At 39.7% G+C, this 22988-nt stretch overlaps 1 protein-coding gene across 9 annotated transcripts in view; it reads left to right on the top strand.

The window, feature by feature from the left end:
- The window catches only part of UNC5D (unc-5 netrin receptor D), a 630356-nt gene that overhangs the window by 502234 nt on the left and 105134 nt on the right, over positions 1-22988 (top strand). For all 9 annotated transcript variants that reach the window (XM_049865157.1, XM_049865158.1, XM_049865156.1 and 6 more), the window contains one exon: positions 436-600. In XM_049865157.1, the coding sequence (XP_049721114.1) occupies positions 436-600 (165 nt within the window). The remainder of the gene's footprint in view (positions 1-435; positions 601-22988) is intronic.

Genomic DNA, 22988 nt, shown 5'->3' with positions numbered 1-22988 from the left:
TACGACTTAAAGAGAGTTCATTCTACTCTCTTCCCTAAATTGTCAGCTCAGAAGGAAGTGGATGATTACGAGTGGTTACTGCACATAGTTTATCTGTCTGTCTAAGATGCACTTGAGAATGAAAGACTGAGAAAGAATGGATAATGACATTACTAGCCAACCCAAGGGTGCTGGTAATTGGAATGCTTGCCTAAAATTGGTAATTGTTCTCATCCTAAAATAGCAAAAGAATTATACTGCTGCTTTTGTTAGCACATCTCTTTAGGAAAGAAACCCTGGAGAGAACATAAACTGATACATTGTTTTGTTGTTGTGATGGTGGTTATTTCTTTAAAATCCAGTTCTAAGAACAACAGCAGCCCTGGGGTGAGTCTCCGGACAGCTGAGGGATGCACCCTAATGAGGTTTTTTTTGTTTGATTGTTTCTCTTTGAAGTGGATGGGAGCTGGGAAGTGTGGAGTGAATGGTCAGTCTGCAGCCCAGAATGTGAACATTTGCGGATTCGGGAGTGCACGGCACCACCCCCGAGAAATGGGGGCAAATTCTGTGAAGGTCTAAGCCAGGAATCTGAAAACTGCACAGATGGACTCTGCATTCTAGGTAACACCTTCTGTTTAATTTCTTCATTGTTTGTCCGTAATATAAAAAGAACCAACATTCACAACTTAATTTGGTCAAGTAAGCTACTCTAAAGCCCAATCAACAAGCGAGAAAAAAAAGTGATGACAAGAAAATAAGGGCATGGGAAAGTACAGCTGCTTTTTAGTGAAGATGATAATTTTAAATATTTTATTACTATGAGTTCTATAAATCTGTATGCTTATTATTAATCTAATCACACCATGTTTTAAGAGAAAACCTGCTCATTAAGTCTCACTGTTCCTTTTAGGAGCCACGTTTTTAAGTTTGGTGAAATTCTAATACTGATGACTGTCTGTTTATATTTCTCCTAAGAATTTTATAGCACTCTAAAGTATTTAATAAATCTTTAGAGACCATTGTTGTGTGGCACGGGACCTGTGTTGTGACTATTATCTTACAAACGGGAAAAAAAAAATGTTACACCTGAGGAGGTGGGTGGCTTTGTATCAGATTGGTCCGACAGAGCTTAGGAAAGAGAATGTTCATTTCAAAACTCCCCCCCAAAAAAAAACTCCCAAGTCATTGCTTTATTCTGGAGACTACACTATTACCATGCCCAAGTGGCTGTCTACCTGGGTTAGGAAGGATAGAAGGATCAAATAGAGTCAAACAGAGATATGTTTTCATTTGGTATTTTCCTCACTATCTCTGTGACCTTTGGCAAGTTGCTAAACTGCTTAACTTCTCTGACTGTAAATACCAAAAATAATACCCATTTTTGGTTATTTTAAAGACTAAATGATAAAACATATTTGAACAATTCGTGACACAGAGTAGGTGTTCAACAAATATTAATCCCTTCTCCACTTGCCCGTTCAGATGAGCTAAGGTGTATTGATTTTGCTGGGATCATTAAGAAACGTGAAATGTAGACGTGCTCATTTTCTGGAACTAAGGTGCCTTCCTTGGAAATTCCTTGTAAAACATGCAGCAAAAAACAGTGTACCTCAATAGTTTGCAATCTTTTTAGGGATATATGTCACTTTTTCTTTGGGAAGATAATAGTATTTAGGAAAATATCTGAGTTAGAGTCATTCTTCTGCATTGATATGGCCAAAGCAAATACATTCAAACTTGCTAAATATTGTATTTTCAAAACAAATCAGTATCAAATGGTTAATACATTGAAATGAGCACTTACTTGTAGTCTGTTAGGGCACTAGTGGTAGAATTCTCACCTTCCATGCAGGAGATCCAGGTTTGATTCCCGGCCAATGCACCTCGTGCATAATCACCACCCTTCTGTCAGTGGAAGCTTGCATGTTGCTATGATGCTGAGATGGACTAGGAAGAAAGGCCTGGTGATCTGCTTCCTAAAACGAACCAGTAGAAACACATTGGATTCCAGTGGTCTGATCTGCAGCCAATCATGGGGGTGGAGTAGGATGTACATGGGGTAGTCATGCGTTGGGGGCCGACTCGACATCAGTTACCAACAGGTGGTCCATAGTGCCTTTATTTACTATTCCCAGTATTGATTGTCCTGCATGTGTGAGATACAATGCAAAGATCTATAATAAAAGTTAAGTTAACCACCAATCCCAGTGATGAAAGAGCAGGCTCTCTAATACATATATTTTAGCCATTTGCTTTCCTGAAAATGCCTTCCTGCCTTCCCCCTTCCTAAATGTAATGAAACTAAACAACAGCAAAAGGACCACCCTTAACTAATACCAGATTTCTCTGAAACATTTATTTGACATATGGCTGTTTTTTTTGTTTGTTTGTTTTCTTTTTTTAAACATGTAGCCATACTTGTAAATTTATAGAGTTAAAATCATGAAACTCATGTCTGCTAATGAACTGTGATAATATAACTATTTGGCTCCTGGTTCAATTTTGGATGATCATAGTAATAACCTTTCCTATTGATCATCAGTTAGACTTAACTTGGTAAAATCTGTGGATATCAGATTTCAACCACTAAAATGAGATTTAGTCTCAGATTTACTGATGGAAGACAGAACAACGGCTAGACCCTGACATAAAAAGTAATTGTTGTGAATGCTAGGGAGTCCCTGGGTGGTACAAACATTTAAGCGCTTGGATACTAATTGAGAGGTTAGCAGTTCAAATCCACCCAGAAGTGCCATGGAAGAAAAGCCTGGCGATCCACTTCCAAGAGGTTACACCCAGAGTAGAACTTACAGAGCAGTTCTACTCTGCAAATGTGGGGTCACCATAGTTGACTCAACGATAACTAGTTTTTGTTTTGGCTATGTGGAATGCTATTTATTTGCACTTGTACTGAAGTGTACAGCCATCTATCAATTGAGTAAGAGTTCTGTTTACTGGTGAAAGGAATTATTAGCACTGAATGTAAGGCAAGCATAGATTCCAGCTCCAAAATCTGAGATATACACACACTTGTGAAGTTCAAAACTCAGTTCTTATTTTCAGAGCCAGTCATGGCCATAATCCAGGCAATTGCTAAAAGCATTTCATTGGTTTACTGAATGAACCCTTCCCATGGACGATGGCCGTGGGTGGTTTTAGCTGCCCAGATTACAGTAAGTATTCTGTTTCTGTTTTCCTATGCTGGAAATAAAATAGCTAGGACGACAGTGAGGCTTGGAATATGTTCAGCTTTGTAGGTAAACTCTCTGCAAAACCCCTGTATCTGTTTATTCCTTCTGTTCCCTTTTCTTGAAACCCTGGTGGCGTAGTGGTTAAGTGCTATGGCTGCTAACCAAGAGGCCAGCAGTTCGAATCTACGAGGTGCTCCTTGGAAACTCCATGGGGCAGTCGTACTCTGCCCTATAGGGTTGCTATGAGTCGTAATCAACTTGACAACAGTGGGTTTAGTTTTTTGGTATTCCCTTTTCTACTTAAGAATGATTTTTCTAGCATCCTCTGCGTTCATGGTATTCATATTAGAATGTCTGTCAAATATGATTGGAGATACTTGGGGACTACAGTGACTGAGCTTTTCGAGGGAGAGAGGGTGAAGCCTGTGAAATCATAGTGGCGAATGAGTTATATTTGCACGTCAGTGGGAAAAGGTATGCGCATAAGAGTCCAACTACAGAAAGAGTTCTGCATTTGTAGAGTGGCTACCAACCAACGTCAACAAGAAGGAATAATATTTCACTGTCTCTGCAGGAAGGGATGAACAGCAGTCTAGTTAAATGACACTGAAGTGGTCATGATGCCCACATCACTCAGTGCTTCTGGCTGGTACTCTGTCAGAGTTTTTTGGTGAAACTAGCTGTGCCCTGAGAGTATAACTCCAGCAAAGGCTGGGTTTGATTAAAATAGCATTTGGAACAGCTTTATGGAGCAGTTGCTTTGTTGAAGGAACTAGGTCATGTTACAATTTGAGAATTTCTTCCCCCTAATTTTTTTTTTCCTTTATGCCAAACATGGCCCTAAAGCAATTCCCCAATTCCCAACTTCTCTTGGAGAGTTAGCAATGACATTGCTTGGTGCTTGGATGACCTACAATTCTTTGATTTTACTTAGGTCTCAGCGAGGTATCTGGATTTCCTTTGTAGTCCGTGATGGCTACATTCCTCCTAGTGATGGAGCTGCCAGCTCTGAATAATCACTTTAATATTTGGATGTGATCTTTTCTTGGCCAGTTGTGACTGTAGCACAGAATCTTAGTTTTGTTTTGTTTATCACAGGTGGCCACACCTAAATGCTCTCAACAAGAAAATAAATGCCCAAGGCTGGTGAAAGTGAGATTAGGCAATTCTTGCCAATAGCAGTTAGTCCAAGGATCCAAACTGCAAGCATAAACTGAATACCCAGTACCTTTATGCTAGAACATTGCTTTCCCCAAGAAGAAAGATAATTATTTGGTGTGATAGTCAGGAAATAAGAACTTGTGGATGAGTGTTTTCTGACTTTGAATCAGACAGCTTCCTGACCATTGTTCTGTATACCAGCTGAACTTAACTGCTTCAGTTCTACTGTGTCACATTGGGTCGCTATGAGTTGGAATCTGCTTGACAGTACCCAGCAACAAAAACATGCTCTGAGAACCCCGGCCAGAGATAAATGATGTGTACTTGCCTCGTGACAGGAATAGAAAGGTCAAATGGTGAAGCATTTAGTTTGATCATAAGGAACCAGAAGAGCCAGCTCCTTCTGCCTTTATTCCAACAGGTTTGAAACTAAGGAGCCCTGCAGGTACAGCGGTTAAGCGCTTGGCTGCTAACTGAAAGGTCAGCGGTTCCATCCCACCAGCCACTCTGCAGGAGGAAGACATGGCAGTCTGTTTCTGTAAAGATTACCACTTTGGAAACCCTATAGGGCAGTTCTGTTCTGTCCTGTAGGGTTGCTATGAGTTGGAATCAACTTGTCGGCATCTTTTTTTTTTTTTTTTTTTTTCGTTTATGGACCTAAGAGCTTTGGCTTGAAATGGTTAAATGGATCTGCTTCAGAGAAAACTAGTGCCTACATATGTAGTGAGAATAGAGCCAGAGACGTTCCAGTGAGGCCTGAAAGAGGGAGGAAATCTTCAAGGGCTGAGCCACCTGATAGCTAATTTGCCCTTTCGGTCATAATATAAGATAGGTCGGTTCAACACTGACAGTTCAAAAACCGAAATATCAGTTAGAAGATGGGTTTTTGTTTGTTTTATTTTGTATTTCTCTTGGGCACATTGATAGGAAAAGTGTGAACTGACATTTTGGAAAACACACCAAGAACAAATATATTCACAGTAGCAGGTGCAAGCAGGCATCCCTCAGCTACAACTAATGATCAGGCTACGTTGTCTGCTGAATGTTTACTTAAATGACCTAGAGGAAGCACGTAAGAAGGTCAGCCTACAAGCACATCAAGTAATAGTTGCCTTGTTAAGTGTTTCCTCTTGGACCATCCTAAGCATCGTTGTTATCTGTTAAAGTAATTACCTGGGTCCTTTTCCTGTATTTCCTGGGATATTGACTGAAAACTTTCATCTTACAATTAGTTCATTGCATCTGAAACAACTTATTTATTTTTTGCTAGTGGTTTATAGAATTGCCTATAGAGTATTGTTCTTGTTGTTTTTAGGGGCCACCTAGTAAGTTCCGACTCTTAGCAACCCTACGTACAACAGAGCAAAACACTGCCTGGTCCTGCGCCATCCGCACAATCGTTGCTATGCTTGAGCCCGTTGTTGTAGCCGCTGTGTTAGTCCATCTTGTGGAGGGTCTTTGTCTTCTTTGCTGACCCACAACTTTACCAAGCATGATGTCTTTCTCAAAGGTCTAGTCTCTCCTAATAACATGCCCAAAGTACAAGAGACGAGCCATCCTTGTTTTTAAGGAGCAATCTAGCTGTACTTCTTCTAAGACAGAGTCTTTCATTTTTCCGTTAGTCCACTGTATATTTAGTACTCTTCGCCAATACCATAATTCAAAGGCATCAATTCTTTGGTGTTCCTTATTCAGTGTCCAGCTTTCCCATAAATATAAGGCAATTGGAAATACCATGGTCTGAGTCAGGCATACCTTTGTCCTCAAAGTGACATCTTCACTTTTTAATTTTTAACACTTTAAGAGGCCTTTTGCAGCAGATTTGCCCAGTACAATACATCTTTTGATTTCTTGACTGCTACTTCCATGGGTGTTGATTGTGGATCAAGTAAAATGAAATCCTTGACAACCTCAGTATTTTCTCTATTTATCATAATGTTGCTTGTTGGTCCACTTGTGAGGAATTTTGTTTCCTTTGTGTTAGATGTAGTCCATACTGAAGGCTGTATGTAGTCTTTGATCTTCGTCAGTAAGCGCTTCAAGTTCTCTTCACTTTCAGCAAACAGGGTTGTGTTATCTGCATACTGTAGGTTGTTAATGAGTCTTCTACTAACTCTGATGCTATGTTCTTCATATAGTCCAGCTTCTTGGATTATTTGCTCAGCATGCAGAAGGATCAAGTATGGTGAAAGGACACAACCTTCACTCACACCTTTCCTGACTTTAAACCATGCAGTATCCCCTTGTTGTTTGAACCTCTACCTGTTGGTCTGTGTATAGCTGCCTCATGAGCACAATTAAGTGTTCTGGAATTCCCATTCTTCGCCATGTTACCCATAATTTGTTATGATCCACACAGTCAAATGCCTTAGCATAGTCAATAAAACATGGGTAAACATGTTTCTGATATTCTCTGCTTGCAAACAAGATCCATCTGACATCAGTAATGATATCCGTCCTTCCACGTCCTCTTCTGAATTTGGCTTGAATTTCTGGCAGTTCCCTGTCAGTGTACTGCTGCAACTGCTTTTGAATGATCTTCAGCAAAATTTTACTTGCATGTGATATTAAGGATATTGTTCAATAATTTCTGCATTCTGTTGGCTCTTTCTTTGGAATGGGCACAAATATGGATCTCTTCCGGTCGCTTGGCCATGTAGCTGTCTTCCAAATTTCTTGACATTGATGCATGAGCACCTCCAGCATTGTATCTATTTGTTGAAACATCTCAATTTGTATTCTGCTGATTCCTGGAGCCTTGTTTTTGACCAATGCCCTCAGTGCAGCTTGGACTTCTTCCTTCAGTCCCATGGGTTCTTGATCATATGCTACCTCCTAAAACGGTTGAATATTGACCAATTCTTTTCGGTATAGTGACTCTGTGTGTTCCTTCTATTCTCTTTTGATGCTTCCTATGTCGTTCAGTATTTTTCCTGTAGAAACCTTCAGTATTGCAGCTTGAGGCTTGAATTTTTTCTTCAGTTCTTTCTGCTTCAGAAATGCCTGATGTGTTCTTCCCTTTTGGTTTTCTAATTCCAGGTCTTTGCACATTTCATTATAATACTTTGTCTTCTTCAGCCACCTTTGAAATCTGTTCAGTTCTTTTACTTCATCATTTCTTCCTTTTGCTTTAGCTACCCTCCATTCAAGAACAACTTTCAAAGTCTCTTCTAACATCGATTTTGGTTTTTTCTCTCTTTCCTGTATTTTTAATGACCTTCTGCTTTCTTCATGTATGATATCCTTGATGTCATTTCACAACTTATCTGGTCTTCAGTCATTAGTATTCAGTGTATCAAATCTATTCTTGAAATAGTCTCTAAATTCAGGTGGGATATACTCAAGGTTATATTTTGGCTCTCGTGGACTTGCTCTAATTTTCTTCAGCTTCAGCTTAACTTGCATATGAGCAATTGATGGTGTGTCCCGAAGTTGTTCCCTGGCCTTTTTCTGACTGATGATGTTGAGCTTCTCCATTGTCTCTTTCCACAGATGTAGTCGATTTCATTTCTGTGTATTCCATCTAGCATGGTCCACATGTCGAGTCGTCATTTGTATTATTGAAACAAGATATTTGCAATGAATAAGTGGTTGGTCTTGAAAAATTCTGTCATGCAATCTCCAGCATCATTTCTATCACCAAGGCCATATTTTCCAACTATTGATCCTTCTTTTGTTTCCAGTTTTTGCATTCGAATCCCCAGAAATTACCATTGCATCTTGATTGCCTGTTTGATCAATTTCAGACTATAGAAGTTCATGAAAATCTTCAGTTTCCTCATCCTTGGCATTGTTGGTTGGTGGGTAAATTTGAATAATAGTCCTATTATCTGGTCTTCCTTGTAGGTATGGATATTATCCTATCACTGACAGCATTGTACCTCAGGACAGATCTTGAAATGTTCTTTTTGGCGATGAATGCAACTCCATTCCTCTTAAATTTACCATTCCCGGCAGAGTACATCATATGATCATCTTATTCAAAATGGCAAATACTAGTCCATTTCAGCTCACTAATGCCTAGGATATTGACCTGTATGAGTTTCATTTCATTTTTGATGGCTTCTAATTTTCCTAGATTCATATGTCACACATTCCATGTTTTGATTATTAATGGATTTTGCAGCTGTTTCTTCTCATCGTGAGTCGTGCCACATCGTTGAGTGGAGGTACCGAAAGCTTTAGTCCAATCACATCAGCAAGGCTGACCCTACTTTGAGGAGACAACTCTTCCCCAGTCTTATTTTGAGGGCCTTTCAACCCGCGGGGCTCATCTTCTGGCACTATATCAGACAGTGTTCCACTGCTATTCAGAAGGCGTTCGCTGGCCCGTTTCTTCAGAGGTAGACTGCCAGGTCCTTCTTCCTTATCAGTCTGGAAGCTCTGCTGGATTCCCACCATGGGTGACTCTGCTGGTGTTTGAAATACCAGTGGCATTGCTTCCAGCATCACAGCAACATGCAAGCCACCGCAGTACGACAAACTGACAAACCTGCGGGGCTATTGAGTGTAGAGCATTAAAATGAACGGGTGTCCGTTTACCAAAACGAGCCCCGTTAGCTCCTTTCCTCGGGCAAAGAGTTATGAATCATACTTGATTTGTTCTTAAACTTTGTATTCAATAAGTTTATATTTCCGAACCAGCTGCACTGCTCAATTGCTTAATACTAACCTGATTAAGGGCTATGTAGCAAAAAATGAAAACGGCATCAGCAAGATATATGCTAGCACAGTGCATTCATACGTGGTCATAAAGCTCCCTGTTGTTGTTTGCCATCAAAACCAAACCCATTGCCATTGAGTCGTTTCCAACTCCTAGCGACCCTACAGGACAGAGTAGAACTGCCCCATAGAGTTTCCAGGGAGCGCCTGGTGGTTTTGAACTGCCGACCCTTTGGTTAGCAGCCGTAACCGTTAACCACTACGCCCCCAGGGCTTCCTCTTCCCGTCAAGTCGGCTCTAATTCATGGAGAGCTCATATGGGTCAGAGCAGAGTTATGGATTTTTCAGAAGTAAATTCCCAGGACTTTCTTCTGAGGCCTCTCTGGGTCGACTCAAACCACCAGCCTTTCAGTTAGCAGCCCAGCGTGTCAGCCTTCACGCCACCCGAGGACTCCGTGAAGTTCTCTACTGCGTGCTAATTTCCTCAAATAGTTTTAATATTAAAAATCCATTTCCATTCCATGTATAGTACATACTTACCGGCTGCCCTTGAGTCCAATCCATGTCATGGTGACCCCACGGGTTGCAGGGTAGACCTGAGCTCCGTAGGGTTTTCATAGCTGTAACCTTTCCAAAGCAGATCACCAGGCCTTTCTTTTGAGGTGCCTCTGGGTGGGCTTGAACTGCCAACCCGCCTTTAGTAGCTCAGCACTGTAATGATTTGCAGCACCCAGGACTTCTATGGTACATTGTAGGTGTTCTTTTTTAAATATACATTATTCCTAGCAATACCCGAGAGCTGCCTTTCTGCCTAACAAACGATTAATTCAGAGAGTTGCCTTCTTTACATGGCAAATGGGAGTGTAATATTGCAGACCCACGGGAGTAGTAACGCTGTAGCTTTGGACACATACGGTGTCGTTAGCAGCTTAGCGACAACTCCCCCTTATGTCCTGATAAACGCTCTCCCATTATGGGTCCCAACGAGAAGACCAGCGAGCAACAAGCTTTAACAAGACAGAGTGGAGTGGCTCAAGACTAAAGTTTCCATTATGTTTAATTAAAAAGGAAAATAAAACAGAGAGATCTCAAGCATCATGTGTCTTAGTGAAAACGTTTTTGTTTGTTTTAATTCTAGAAAGCTAAAACTGTCATTTTTGTGCCTTGCGATAAGAAGACTTGCACTAGATTGCCATATCCTGAGTGGAATTTAGTGTAAAGAGAAAAAAAGGATAAACCACATACAGAAAAACCTCCATAAAATTTCACCCCTTACGTCCTCCCACTATAGACTTTTCAGTTTATGTGCCTTGTTAATAAAAAATAAATAAATAAATGAAGACATTTGATTGTTTTTTGAACATAATTCCCCTTCCAAATGAGGATTGGCCTTCATCCATTCATCCGTGATTGATGTGTTTTTCATAAACCATTGAAAAAAATTGTGGCCTTTCTTATCAGTCAGCTCTGAAATACTCAAGATGCCCTTTGTCATCTGAGAGAGCCATGTTGTCTTTATTTCCTCATGGATCTGTGCTATCTGTACATAGTCATGACAGAGCAACTTAAGTAATGACTGGTTTCTCAGGTAATAGGTATCAAGGCAGTTATTCTGCCTGTCTCTCTCTTTTTCTCCTTCCATCCACCTTTTGCTTCTATTCCACCTCCCTCAGCGTATCCAGTATGTGCTTTTTCACTATGCTTACATTCTCTGGGGGAAATTGAACAGGGAATGCTGTTTTATCTTTGGAAATATCTTCCCTGGAAGGTTGTTTCTCTCAAGCACACCTTATTAACTTTGTTCGTTTTATGAGAGGAATTGAAATGAAACACCTCCACTGTAAATAGGAAGGACCCTAAAACTAAATTTGGGCAGCTGGAGAGCCGGATACATGTACCTAGATCACATTACTTAGCAAAGGAGGAAAAAGACAAAAACAAAACATAACAAAATAAAAACCCAGAAAAACTAAACAAATAAGAGGTTCCTGTGACCATGCACACTGGAGAGAGAAACCCGTTAGAAAGCTTAAAAACACTTCATAAGGAAGTGAAACTGTAGAATTCAAATCCACTACAGTAAAGCCTGCGAAAGCCAGAACCACTAAAATGAGTGATAGAAAAGTGGTACGATTACGTCCTTTCAGAGAAGAAAGCTTGTGAGATGTGGGAAAACAAGGAAGTCTTGTTGAGTTTCATCTCTCACAAGTTTCACTGTACAAAGAGAAGAGATTCTGTAGGTGACACCCCCAAGAAGCACTCTGAACTAAGGAGCATTCTAAAACGAAGAGACTGAGCAGCCGTGTTGGCTGATTTGGCATTCACAGCAGAGGATAAATACCCTTCCAAAATCTTCTGTGATTTGGACTTGAAACCAACTACAAGAAAACCTGTGAAACCAGAACCTGTGTAAGGCAGAAACCTGTCAGAGAGTGAAAACGCAAACATTTCCCACTAAAAGGAATGGAAAACTTGCAAGACCCAGAAAAACAAGGCAATCCCGTTGTCATGGATTGAATTATGTCCCCCCAAAAATGTGTGTAGTAGCTTGGTTGGCCCATGATTCCCAGTGTTCTGTGGTTGTTCTCCATTTTGTGATTGTAATTTTATGTTGAAGAGGATTAGGGTGAGATTGTAACACCCTCACCAGGTCACATCCTTGATCCAATATAAAGGGAGTTTCCCTGGGATGTGGCCTGCACCACCTTTTATCGCTCAAGAGATAAAAGGAAAGGGAAGTAAGCAGAGTTGGGAACCTCATACCATGAAGAAAGCAGTGCCAGAAGCAGAGCGTGCCCGTTGGACCTGAGGTTCCTGCGCTGAGATGTTCCCAGACCAAGGGAAGACTGATGACAGGGACTTTTCCTCCAGAGGAGACAGAGAGAGCAAACCTTCCCCTGGAGCCAGAGCCCTGAATTTGGACTTCTAGCTTACTGGACTGTGAGAGAATAAACTTCTCTTTGTTAAAGCCATCCACTTGTGGTATTTTTGTTATACCAAAACCAAACCCAGTGTCATCGAGTCGATTCTGACAAATAGCAACCCTATAGAACAGAGTAGAATTGCTCCATAGAGTTTCCAAGGAGCGCTTGGTGGATTCCAACTGCTGACCCAGCACTAAATGACTAAGATGCCCATTGAGTTCCAGCCCTCACAGTGTAAGTCGATTCTCTTTTTTGAAAGACAAGAAATGGACATGAATCTAGAGTTGGAGAAATATATGAGCTTAGCCTGCTTGAACACTCTCATCCCATAGATACAAAAGAGGTTTAAGAATCAGGACACTGGGATCAGATTGCTTGCATTTGAACTCTGATTGGAATACTATGAGCAGGAACACCTTGAGCAAGTTTCTTAATTACTGTAAGCCAACATTTTCTCATCTATCAAATAGAAATTATAATAGCATCTATAATAAAGAATTCTCTTAAAGGAGGAAATGAGCTAATTGGTGTAAAGGAATTGGCATTCATAAGAAGCACTCGTATTAGTATAAATAATAATATAAATACTAATATCCTGTGTGTATGTGTGTGTGCGTTGTTCTATTAAAGGGATGCTTGTGGTAAAAAAAAAAAAAAGTACGTTTACCATGTTCTGTAAAAGTATTGACAGTGTAATACTTTAGATCTTTTGTTAATACACCTCCTAATATACCTGATTAATGCAGTGTTTTTAACGCAATGAAATGTACCTGTCATTAAAATCTGTTAGAGACATTATGCTCTTTATACATACCACTTCTTAGCAGTAATTTGAGACATACTGTCAGTTGTAGGAAAACAGACTTTATAGTAGAATGCTAAAATTTCACAAGGATTCTTAAACTTTGTGTCAAACAAGAATTCCAATATCCTTCCATGGAACTACTGATCAACTCTCTATTTTCCAGCTTTCCTGTGTCAGAGAGTTGGGATTTGGTCTTGAGGAAAAGAGAAACCAGGTGATCTCTTAAGTCCCAACCAGTTCTAAAATTTTGTGATTCTAACCAATAGTTAAAAACAACTCAAGTGGAACCCTTATCCATTGCTAAAGGGATGTAAAATGGTACAGTCACTATAGTAAACAGTTCAGTTGTTCCTCAAAAGGCTGAACCTAGAACCCTATATGGCCCAGCAACCAAGTCCTGGGTATCTACCCCGAAGAAGTGAAGGTAGGACGGCAAATAGAACGAGTGTCTGTTTCTGAACTTTTCACAATTTCCAACAGACGAATGGATAAACAAAATGTGATGTGTACTCACAATGGAATACTACTAAGCCCTAAAGAGAAATGAAGTCCTGAAGCATGCCACAACTTGAATGAGCCTTGAGAAGATCATGCCTTGTGAAATGAGTGAGTCACAAAAGGATAAATATTGTATGATTTCACTTATATAAAATAAGCAATTATATAGAAGAGTGATCCGATGGAATGTAGAAATTATCAAAAAAAATTCATTGGTATCACAAGCAACTAAAATTTTTCTGAAGATAATTCAAAAATGGTTGCAGCAGTACATTAACAGGGAACTACCAGAAATTCAAAGCGAATTCAGAAGAGAATATGGAACGAGGGATATCTTTGCTGATGTCAGATGGATCTTGACTGAAAGTAGAGAATACCAGAAAGAAGTTCACCCGGGTTTTATTAACTCTGAAAAGGCGTTAGACTGTGTGGGTCATAAGAAATTATGAATAACATTGCAAAGAGTGGGAATTCCAGAACACTTAATTGTGTTCACGTGGAACCTGCACAGAGACCAACAGGCCGTCATTTGAACAGAACAGGGAATACTGCATGATTTAAAATCTAGAAACATATGCATCAGGTTTGTTTTCTTTCACCATACATATTCAATGCGTATGTTGAGGAAATAATCCAAGAAAATGGACTATATGAAGAAGAACACAGCATCAGGATTGGAGGAAGACTCAGTAACAACCTGTAATATGCAGATGACATAACCTTCCTTGCTGAAAGCGAAGAGGACTTGAAGCATTTACTCATGAAGATCAAAGACCACAGCCTTCAGTATGGGTTACAACTCAGCATTAAAAAAAAGAAAATCCTCACAACTTGACCAATAAGCAACATCATGATAAATGGGGAAAATATTCAGCTTGTCAAGGATTTCATTTTACTTGGATCCACAATCAACACCTGTGGAAGCAGCAGTCAAGAATCAAAGGACGTATTTATTGCATTGGGCAAAGCTGCTGCAAGAGACCTCTTTAAAGTGTTGAAAAGCAAAGATGTCACATTGAGGACCAAGGTGCGACTCAACCAAGTCGTGATATTTTCATTTGCCTCATATGCAAGTGAAAGCTGGACAATGAAAAAGGAAGACCAAAGAAGAATTGATGCCTTCTGAATTATGTTGGTGAAGAATATTGAATATACCATGAGGAAGGAACAAGCCTGTCTTGGAAAAAGTACAGCCAGAGTGCTCCTTGGAAGTGAGGATGGCAAGACTTTGTCCCACGTACTTTGGACATGTTATCAGGAGGGACAAGTCCCTGGAGAAAGACATCATGCTTGATAAGAGGGTCAGCGAAAGTGGGAAGACCCTTGACAAGATGTATTGACACAGTGGCTGCAGCAGTGGGCTCAAACATGGCAACTATTGTGAGGATGGAGCAGGTCCAGGGAGTGTTTCATTCTGTGGGTCGCTATGAGTTGAAACCCACTTGAAGGCACCTAACAACAACAACATAGACACCAAAGCTTATTAGTGTTTAACATTGATGGGAGAGAGGAAGAAAAGGGGAGTTTTTGCATAGGGGTATTGAAGTTATATTAATGGTAGTGGAATAATTTGGAAAAGGATAGGGAGAATGGTTTCATCACTTGAATTATGTAATAAATGTTACTGGATTATACATGTAGAAATTGTTGAGATGACATATGTTTCGTTAAGTATATTTTTACCAAAATAAAATTTAGAGAAATAACTCAAGGAGAAGGCCCAGGAGAGGGAAGGAAGAAAACCAAGGAGACTGGATGATTCACAAGTGAGAAAATCAGACCTTACAACACTAGAAGTGGGATATATAATGTTCTCTCATATTGTGAAATATGTATGTTTTAACAACCTTGATAGAAAATAATTTTCTTAATAAAGCAAATTTTAATTTGTCAGCGCAATTCAGAAATCCTTTCTCATTGGAAAGCACGCACACACATACACACTGCTAGACTATGTGATAGGAGAATAATTCCTACAGCAATTTGCAGACCCCAGAATTACCCTTTTTTTGTCAACCATTCTGGAACAATGAAATTTCTTGCATGTCTGGTACTTCCCTTATTCTAATTCCCAGATTCCAAATATTAGCAATCTTGTTATATTCTTTTCTGTCTTTTTTTTTTTTTTCTTTTTTAATGGTGGTAAAATATACAAACAAAAAAAAATTTATGATTTTAACCATTTTTACATATATAATTAAGTGACCCTAATTCAGTTTACCATGATTTGCAACCATCACCTCAATCCATTTCCAACAGTTTTTTTATCACCCTCAACAGACACTCAGGACTCATTTCCCCTTCCTTGGTATTCCCATTCCTCCCAACCCCTGGTAAAAATCGATAAGCTTTTGTCTCTATGCATTTGCCTATTCTACATATTTCATATAAATGGGGTCTTATATAATTGGCCATTTGTGGCTGACTTATTTCACTAAGCATAATGTTTTCAACGTTGACCCATGTCGTAGCATGTATGAGAAGTTTATGGCTGAATAATACTCTATTTTATGCATGTAACACATTTTATTCATCATTCATCTGTTGGTGGACACTTGAGTTGTTTCCCCTTTTGACTATTTTGGGTAATATTGCAATGAACACTGATATACAAGTATCTGTTTGAGTCCGACTTTGAAGCCTTTTGGGTATATTCCTAGGATTGGAATTGCTGGGTTGTGTAGTAATTCTGGAAACCCTGGTGGCATAGTGGTTAAGTGCTACGGCTGCTTACCAAAAGGCCGGCAGTTTGAATCTGCCAGGCACTCGTTGGAAACTCTATGGGGCAGTTCTACTCTGTCCTATAGGGTCGCTATGAGTTGGAATCGACTCAACGGCACTGGGTTTGGTTTTTTTTTTGGTTTATGGTAATTCTATGTTTAACTTTCTGAGGAGCCTCCAAACTGTTTACCATAGCAGCTGCACTATTTTATATTCCCACCGGCCATGCAGGAGGGTTCTAAAGTTTCCACATCCTTCCCAAACACTTATTATATTCTGCTTTTCTGATAATAGCCATCCTAGTGTGAAGTAGTTTCTCACTGTGGTTTTGATTTGCATTTCCTTAGTGATTAATGATGTTGAACATCTTTTCATGTGTTCATTGGTCATTCGTATATCTTTTTTTGCAGAAATGTCTATTCAGGTCCTTTGTCCATTTTTTTAATCGAGTTGTCTTCTTTGCTGTTGAGTTGTAGGAGTTCTTCATATATTTGGGATTAATTAAACTCCTATCAGATACATGGTTACTAAATAGTTTCTCCTATTCTGTAAGTTGTTTCTTCACTTTTTTGGAAAAGTCCTTTGATGAGCAAAAGTTGTTTTTTTTTTTTTATGGAGTCCAATTTATCTATTTATTTTTTTTTGTTGTTGCTTGTGCTTTGTGTGTCATATCTAAGAAACCATTGGCAAATTCAAGCTTTACACCTATATTTTCTTCTGAGAGTTTTATGACTTTAGTTCTTATGTTTAAAGTCACTGATCCATTTTGAGTTTATTTTCATATATGATATGAAGTATGGATCAAGTTACATTCTTTTGCATGTGGAGATCCAGTTTTCCAGCACCTGGGGGGGAGGCAGGATAAATTCTAGAGGTGGGTTGTTGTAGTCGCCTAATGCTACTACAACAGGAATACCACAAGAGGATGGCTTTAACAAAGAAAAGTTTATTCTCTCACAGTCCGGTAGGCCAGAAGTCTGAATTCAGGGCGCCAGCTCCAGGGGAAGGTTTGCTTTCTCTGTTTACTCTGGAGGAAGGTCCTTGTCATCAGCCTTCCCTTGGTCTGGGGGCATCTCAGCACAGGAACCTCAGGTCCAAAGAATAGGCTCTGCTCCCAGCGCAGATTTCTTGGTGATATGAGGTCCCCAACTCCCTGCGTACTTCCCTTTCCTTTTATCTCTTAAGAAATAAAAGATGGTGCAGGCCACATCCCAGGGAAACTCCGTTTACATTGGATCAGAGATTCAACCTGGTAAGGGTGTTACAGTCCCACCCTAATCCTCTTTAACATAAAATTATAATCACAAAATGGAGGACAGCCACACAATACTGGGAATCATGGCCTAACCAAGCTGATACACACATTTTGGGGGGGACATAATTCAACCCACAACACAGGCTTTTAGAATTTCTATAGGGATTGTGTTCAATATGTAGGTTACTTTGAGTAGTATTGACATCTTAACAATATTGTCTTCCAGTCCATGATCATGGACTGTTTTTCGTTTATTTATTATTTAATTTCTTTGAGAAATGTTTTGTACTTTTCAGTTTACAAGTCTTTCACATCCCTGCTTAAATTTATTCCTAGGTATTTTATTCTTTTATTTGTATGTATTTATTGTTAATTTATTTTGTTGCTCTCTTTTTTTTAATGGATAATAATTGTGGTTGTCCATAACCACTAACATTGAAGGTTCCATCTAGTCAGGAAGTTTCCAAAATTAAGGCTTTCTAGTCGTGTAAAACATACTATCCCCCTGTTTTATCAGTTCTAAATTCCAAATTCTGTATTGGACTGTATCTAATTGGGATTCAACAATACAAAACCCAGGGTAAGAAATTTTAGTCTAGATCAGAGAAAGATTTAATGTCTGAGATCATAGAGTGGCCTGGCTGTAAAAGAAATAGGAAGAATCCAATCAGGGAAGTGATTTACAACTGAGTAATCTACCCCTCTAAAGAATTTAGTGGCCTCTGGGCTGTGCTGAGCAAAGTGAATTAATAGAGAAAACCTCTTTGTTTTGATTTTACCTTTTCTCCTTAAATTCTAAATTAAATACATGTGTCTCTTCAAGATCAGTGAGAAGGAAGATACATAAATTGAGGATGATATTTACATCATCAGTAGTTATTAACTCCATTAACCCTGACCTTCCCCTTTCTCTGGAGTTAGTGTCATTATTAAGCAAAGACCTGGCCTTATGCACATGTGTTTGGCGCAGGACTGGAATGTGAATTTGCCATAATCATTTAAAGAGATACCAGGAAGTATTTAAAAGTGCTCAGAGCTAGGAGTCAGGAGTTCTGGGTCCCAGTTCAGATGTTTCACTAACTAGTGTGTGACCTTGGGCAAATGTCTCACCATCCTTTGTGTGCCTAGTGTTCATATCTACAAAATGAGGAGGCTGGACAAGATGATCTCTAAGTTTATCTTAGCTTTAAAACATAAAATCATTATGCTATATCCTAAATAAGCAGTTTTCATACACATATACACACACATTAAACTTTCAATTCATTTCGTTTTTAACCACTTTGTAGGAAAAATTTATTCTAATCCAGTCACACTTAAGATTAACCATTTGAATGAGGAGAGCAACTTGTAGCTATGAAACAAAGGTGGTCACCCCATGCCCTTCCCTACCAAAATACATGCCAGCCTTACCTATGGACTCGACTCAATCATCACAACAGACCTCTTTATCATTCCACTCCAATCACTTCCATCAAGAAGCTACAATGACCTAGGAATTCATACAAACTTAGGCTTAGTAGCACTCATTCATTCTGCACTCATTTATTCAGCAAGTATTTATTGAGCACCCACAATATTCCATCTGCTATTCTAGGTACTAGGAATGCGGGTGAACAAGACAGACATAGACTATCTACACGAATACCTTAGTCTGTATTGCTATGTGAATGTATGGCAGCATGAAGACTGACGAAGCTTTAAACAATTCAGGAGCCAAGAGTCCTAAATTCACATTTCATCTTCAAGCATTTTTTTTAAGACAGAACTGTAATTTGTATATACCAGTTGTTAAAATATTAAAATATTTCCTTAGCAATTGGTAAAGAGTCATAAAAGTATCTTTCCAAATCTCATTTCCACCGTCCATTACCTACCCAGCTTTCCCTGTATTCCAACAACTAAAGTGACAACCTTGACAACTGTGAGCCACCATGATCTTACAATAAGGCTGGTGCTTATACTGACAGGATGGCATCTGTGTCACTCCAGACTGTAAATAATTTGAATGTCACCCCTGCCCAAAAGGATGTGATCACCATGATATTAATCAAAAACTCGGTTCCTTAAGCTTGAATTATAGACTCTGGACATTTTTGTTCAGTTTTGAGTATCTATTTCTGTAGCAGGATAGGAGGGAGGGATTCATAGCAAAATAATTCATAAGATAGAAAAAGGATTTTAATATGCATCTTCCCTTGGAGCAGAGTTGGAAATAGCATTTTACCACATGGAGGCCAATTTCTGATAAGGAAGTCTTAGGAGACACTTGCTTAAAAGTGTTCGCAGTGGCTCAAGAGCATTTTTTATCCTCTATTTGCATCACAAAAGCACACTAACATATACAGAACCAACAAGAATGGGTGGAACATCATGATCCAGTTGATACAAATATAATCTAGAAATTGAAATGATTTAGCTCAGAAGTAAAATATGCAAATATCACTTACGAACATGGCCATTACTGGCATTATTTAGCTGAGTTTGGGAAATGCAAAAGAGACCCCACAATTGAAAGAAAAGAAAGGGGGAAGGCGAAACTACGTCTCCTAAATGCACACTAATTGTGTTCTTTGGCTAAGAGACAATTCCGGAAGGTCATTGTCATCAAAAGTGACACCCATAAGCTATCTGTTGTGGTACCTTTCTGACTTCACTTAATTAACATGCTAGGAGCCTGAAGAACTCTCAGGTGGAAGATGTCAATAGAGCTGTTTATTCATTTACTCATGTGCATCTCAGATATTAAGTTTTTATTCATGTGGGTGTTTTTGCCATTCCCTGCCCTTAAATTTCATTTATTACCCAGATGTCTTTGGGGGAGCCCAGTGACTTCTCTGACACACATCACCAATTGGAAAACCGGGGGGGATCTCTAAAAACTTCATATTCTCAGCACATATCCTCCATGGACTTGCTCAGATTGCATTTTAAAAGGAGATACTAGATCTTGTGATGTCTGTACAGGCTGGGAAGCGGGCAAGGAGAAAGCAAGAATTGAACTAACCCAGTAATATGTGGGATAGTAAATGTGATCTCCGAAGAGTAATTTCTGAACAGGATCTTAAAAAATGAACAAAATACAATGAGGAAATTAAAAAATACAAACAGCAAAAACTAGAGATGGGCAATGTTTTATGCTCTTGCGATTTTTCTGAGTTTTTGATCTTTGGAAGAGTTTTAGGGTGCATGCAAGAGCTAGTGGTTATGCTTCTGCGTGTTCTACTGCATCAATGAACTTTCGGTTTTAACACGCAGAGAAGAGATTCCCCACTGCCATTGCCAGTGTCTGCCTGACATATTCAAGTGCGATGATGTTGCCAATTCAGAGCAGGCCCTGTGTTTATCTAATTATTCTCCAGTGCTAATCCAAGGCTGATCTGCCAGTTCCTGGGATTTCCTGCAGTCCTGGATAGCATTCCGAGAGTGTAGCATCATCCCCTAATTATTTGTCGTCACAGGGAAGAGGAAGAGTCTGCATAAACCAAACACGCTGATAGTAACTTCAATTTCTTTTCTACCGATCAGCAAATAATCAAGCAGATAACTTTTGATTTTACCCTCCCTCCCCATTTGGCTTGCTCTGACTCTCTATCAGCAGTCACAATTATTCACCAGCTGATCATTTAAATATGATTTACATGTTAAAACCAAACCCAGCCCATTGCTTTTCAATGATCTCTGACTCATAGCGACCCTATAGGACAGTGTAGAACTGCCGCATAGGCTTTCCAAGGAGCAGCTGGTGGATTTGAACTGCCCGCCTTTTGATTAGCAGCCACAGCTGTAAACTACTGCATGACTAAGAATGATTATTAAAGTATAAAAAAAAAAATAAAATTAACACTCTTAGAGTAATTAATTTTTTGGAAAAAAAATCCATATTGTCTGTTGTTGTTGTTGTTGTTAGGTGCTGTGGAGTTGATGCTGACTCATAGCGACCCTGTGTACCACAGAACAAAACAGTGCCCGGTCCTGTGCTGTCCTTACAATCATTGTTATTCTTGAACCCATTGTTGCAGCCACTGTGTCAATCCATCTCATTGAGGGTCCTCCTCTTTTCTACTGACCTTGTACTTTACCAACCTTGACATCCCTCTTCAGAGACTGAAGATATGTCCAAAGTATGTAAGATGCAGTCTAACCATCCTTGCTTCTAAGGAGCATTCTGGTTGTACTTCCTGCAAGACAAATTTGTTTGTTCTTTTAGCAGTCCATGGTATATTCAATATTTTTCTCCAACACCACAATTCAAAGGCATCTATTCTTCGTCAGTCTTCCTTACTCATTGTCCAGCTTTCACGTGCATATGATGGGATTGAAAATACCATGGCTTGGATCAGGCACACTTTAGTCTTCAAGGTGACATCTTTGCTCTTCAACACTTTAAAGAGGTCCTTTGCAGCAGATTTGCCCAATGCGATGCATCTTTTGATTTCTTGACTGCTGTTTCCATGGGTATTGATTGTGGACCCAAGTATTGTATGTTAGTGACTGTTAAGTAAGATAAATTGTGTAGAGAAGGAAGAGATCCCTGCAAACAGAATAATGACCGAAGATTTCATAAAGGAATTAGGAAGTGATTTGTGCCTTGAAGGCAGGAAATTGTTATACAGGTGGCTTAGAGGAGAAAGAACAACTCAAGGAGAAACAACAACATGGGCAAAATGTCTGAGAGGAGACTTAAGAGCTGATAGATTTATCTAACCAGAGCATTGGGTTTGTGTTGAGGTGTAGTGAGGATTAAGTTAGATTTGGTGTGGTGGAACCACTTGATAGAAGGCCATAAAGGTGGACAGAGCACTTGGACCTGACTTGGAGGCAATGTGGAATCATGGTAGATTCTTTCATGTTGATGCTAGAGAATTATTCTGGCACAGAAGGGGATAGAGAAGGGACAGAAAAGAAGACCGACTATTCCACAGACTTCAGAATCAACTTGGAATTTCAGATTGCAAAGAATGTGAAGGGTAAATTAAAATAGTTAATAAGTATGTACTTTGAGTGGGAAAAGGTTTCAAAGCATAAGATCTCTGAAGAAAGAAATAATAAGAGTGGTCTTTGGAGAGGAAAATGTGGGAAATGACGGGTTTTGTGAAAGAAAAGGATGATAAACATTAACCGTAATGGTATATTTGAATTGCTGTCTAAGAAGAGAGTTGTTTCTGGGCTTACTCTTCTGCTGGGTATTAACTGTGTTGTTGTGAGGTGCCACTGAGTCAGTTCCAACTCATAGCGACCCTATGTGCAACAGAACAAAACACTCCCTGCTCCTACGCCATTCTCACAGTCATTATTATGCTTGAGCCCATTGTCGCAGCCACTGTGTCAATCCATCTAGTTGAGGGTCTTCCTCTTTTTCATTGACCTTCTGCTTTACCAAGCATGATGTTCTTCTCCAGGGACTGGCCCCTTCCTGATATTTAGTGAGTGTTTAGTATACGTTTAATGGATCTCTGCCCGAATCTCAAAAATTATATAGACCCTGGTTGGTATTCAGAACGGATGGGAGCAGATTGCAAATAATCAAAACCAAAAACTTTTGTGGGGCCACTCCCCCTCTCCCACCCCCCCGCCCCCGCCCCGTTCCATTCCATGGTTTGGAGACTGAGCCCATCCATCCATATGGGCTATGCTGTCTCTGCTTTGCCCTGCTCTCCTTGATCCGCAGGCTGTAGGCTGCATGTAGCTGGCCACAGTTGTTCCTTGGTAGGATAAGGCTGGATGGGGGGGGGGCGGTGGTGGATGAGTACGGGTGCAGCTATAAACAGCTTCTAAGAACAATGGATACC

Source organism: Elephas maximus, chromosome 22, assembly GCF_024166365.1.
Source record: "Elephas maximus indicus isolate mEleMax1 chromosome 22, mEleMax1 primary haplotype, whole genome shotgun sequence".
Taxonomy (NCBI): Eukaryota; Metazoa; Chordata; class Mammalia; order Proboscidea; family Elephantidae; genus Elephas; species Elephas maximus.
The sequence above is the reverse complement of the archived record's forward strand: the minus strand, read 5'-3'. Positions and strand labels throughout refer to the sequence as shown.